Source organism: Agrilus planipennis, unplaced genomic scaffold (assembly GCF_000699045.2).
Source record: "Agrilus planipennis isolate EAB-ADULT unplaced genomic scaffold, Apla_2.0 scaffold1591, whole genome shotgun sequence".
NCBI lineage: Eukaryota > Metazoa > Arthropoda > Insecta > Coleoptera > Buprestidae > Agrilus > Agrilus planipennis.
The window spans coordinates 3,785-5,947 of record NW_020440241.1 but is presented as its reverse complement, the minus strand read 5'-3'; the positions used below and the strand labels follow the sequence as shown (position 1 = coordinate 5,947).

At 28.5% G+C, this 2,163-nt stretch overlaps 1 protein-coding gene and 1 long non-coding RNA gene across 2 annotated transcripts; one reads left to right on the top strand and one right to left on the bottom strand.

Moving 5' to 3' along the window:
- Positions 1-18: 18 nt before the first annotated feature.
- On the bottom strand, positions 19-604 carry LOC112906054. The gene is made up of 3 exons (XR_003232146.1): positions 516-604; positions 284-364; positions 19-230 (listed from the first exon to the last, which is right to left on the bottom strand). It is a non-coding gene; the product is annotated as an uncharacterized LOC112906054 (long non-coding RNA).
- Positions 605-1,239: 635 nt separating this feature from the next.
- On the top strand, positions 1,240-1,864 carry LOC112906053 (mitochondrial import inner membrane translocase subunit Tim8-like). Its single transcript, XM_025979628.1, has 2 exons — positions 1,240-1,568; positions 1,617-1,864. Exons 1-2 carry the CDS (start codon positions 1,455-1,457, stop codon positions 1,779-1,781), a joined length of 279 nt encoding a protein of 92 aa, XP_025835413.1. The 5' UTR covers positions 1,240-1,454; the 3' UTR covers positions 1,782-1,864.
- Positions 1,865-2,163: the final 299 nt, after the last annotated feature.

Sequence of the window (2,163 nt, the reverse complement as noted above, 5' to 3'; positions counted from 1 at the left end):
ATCATGTACTGACCCTTTTCTTTTCGCAGCCTTGCTATAAATTTTTTTGGAGCAATAGAACCTACTTTCTTTTTCTGTGTAGCAATACTGTAAAATAAGTCTGCCAAACATGTTAGAAGAGTTTCTTTATTTCTCTTATTTTTTGCTTTATATTCGAGAACTTTATCTCGAAAAGGTTTGCAAAAATATAAAGCCTGAAGTACAGAATTACTGTAACAGGTATTTCCAAACTAAAAAAAACAAACAATTAACCAAAAGATTAATAAAAAAATTAAATCAGTACATTTACTAATCCAAAGTAGTGTTCATTTGAAGGAAACTGTTCAGATCCAATATCTCTTTCTAGTTGAGAGATATTCGCACCCTGAAACAGATAAACAAGCTGTTCATAAATTACAATAATAAAATCTTAATCAGGATGTTTTACACCGGATATGATTTATTAATTAATAACTGAATTTACGTTCATAATGTCAATGTACCGAAAAGTATAATAATTATAGAGAATTTAATACCATATTTCAATTGCTAATCCATTACTTGTGAAGTTTTGAAAAATACACATGAAAATAAAAAATGTTACAAATCCACTCCATTACCGTATTTTGACAGCTGTAAAACCATAGATCAAAGATATATATAACGTATCGTTAGCATACACATATAATAATGGACGTGCCTTAGCCATATGTAGTAATAATTTCTTGGCTCGAAAAGAGTGAGGGAGATGGCGTATGGCTTCGCACTAGTGCTATCTCTTTCATTACACGCTTACGTACAATCGTGAGAAAAATAGATATTGTCCGAAACTTTGTTCCATCTCTTTCTTTTGTTGTACCACAATTCTGACCACTAAGGCATGTCCATTAGTATATGTCGATGATCCTAAGTATTATTATATATCTAATCTATGTGTAATACAATTTTGACCATAGATAATAGATCTACAAAGGGTAAATTTGATAAAAATTCAGCAACGTCAGTAATGAAAATCCCTATTCCCACATTTTTAATTTCAAAATTATTGAATAATTTTATGTTATATACAATTCGAAAACGTATTATTCAATTAATTAAAACAGATTAGTAAAATAATAAAATAATTATTATTTCTAAGTAGAAAAAAAAAGTTGTGTAATGTAGGTGGGCACGTGGTTTAAAACCACAACATGACAACTGATCTGAAAATACAGATAATTATCTATATCATCATATCATAGTTAGACATTTGCCTATTGAAAAAAAAAAGGTAAAAATCCACATGTACCTTATTACAATTTAATTGTAAGGCACCAACATACCAGTGACGCAACTGAAGAAGTATAACTCTAGGAGCAAATAGTGACATTTTCGCCACATTTTTATAATATAACCATATAACGTAACCTCAAAAACTAACTCGATATTTTTGTGTAAAGGTTTTGTTTTATGTCGGATAAATTACTTTGTGAATAATGACCGATTTTGGAAGCGATTCATTTGGTTCTAATTCAGACTCTTCTAAAACAGACAAAGAACTTCAACAATTTTTAATGGTTGAAAAACAGAAAGCCCAATTTAACGCACAGGTAAAAGGCCGATTTTTAAAATTTGTGAACACATATAATTGATTGCAGATTCACGAATTTAATGACTTCTGTTGGGATAAATGTGTTGATAAACCATCAAGTAAACTGGACAGTAAGACTGAAACTTGTTTAGTAAACTGTGTAGACCGTTTTATTGATGTATCCCTTTTGATTACAAATAGGTTTGCCCAATTATTACAGAAACATGGATAATTATACTGTCTACCTTGTAGGTTCTTAAAAGTTCATTTAGTTGTAATTATTTGTTTAACCTAATACACTTCACTAAAATTAAAGTTTTTGTATTTTACTATTAAAACAAAACTATTGTTTCAATCCTCAAGAAATTTAACCTTTTATTTTAATAATATGAATTAAACAATATCATAGTTGTTATTGGTTTCAAAACAATTAATCATATTACAATTGTCTTGCAATGCAGTTGCATCATTGCATTATCAAAAAGTATTTTCAAAACACATTTGCCATACACACATTTTTAATGCAATTATAAATCAATAACTATTGGTGTTTTACTTTTATCACTAATAATGTTTGATTAATAAAATGTAATAGGTACATGTGCTTAATTGTA

Coding starts and splice junctions, on each gene's coding strand:
- LOC112906053 (XM_025979628.1), top strand. CDS start 1,455: ATGACCGATTTTGGAAGCGATTCATTTGGTTCTAATTCAGACTCTTCT. Junction 1,569..1,616: donor AAGCCCAATTTAACGCACAG/GTAAAAGGCCGA, acceptor AATTGATTGCAG/ATTCACGAATTTAATGACTT.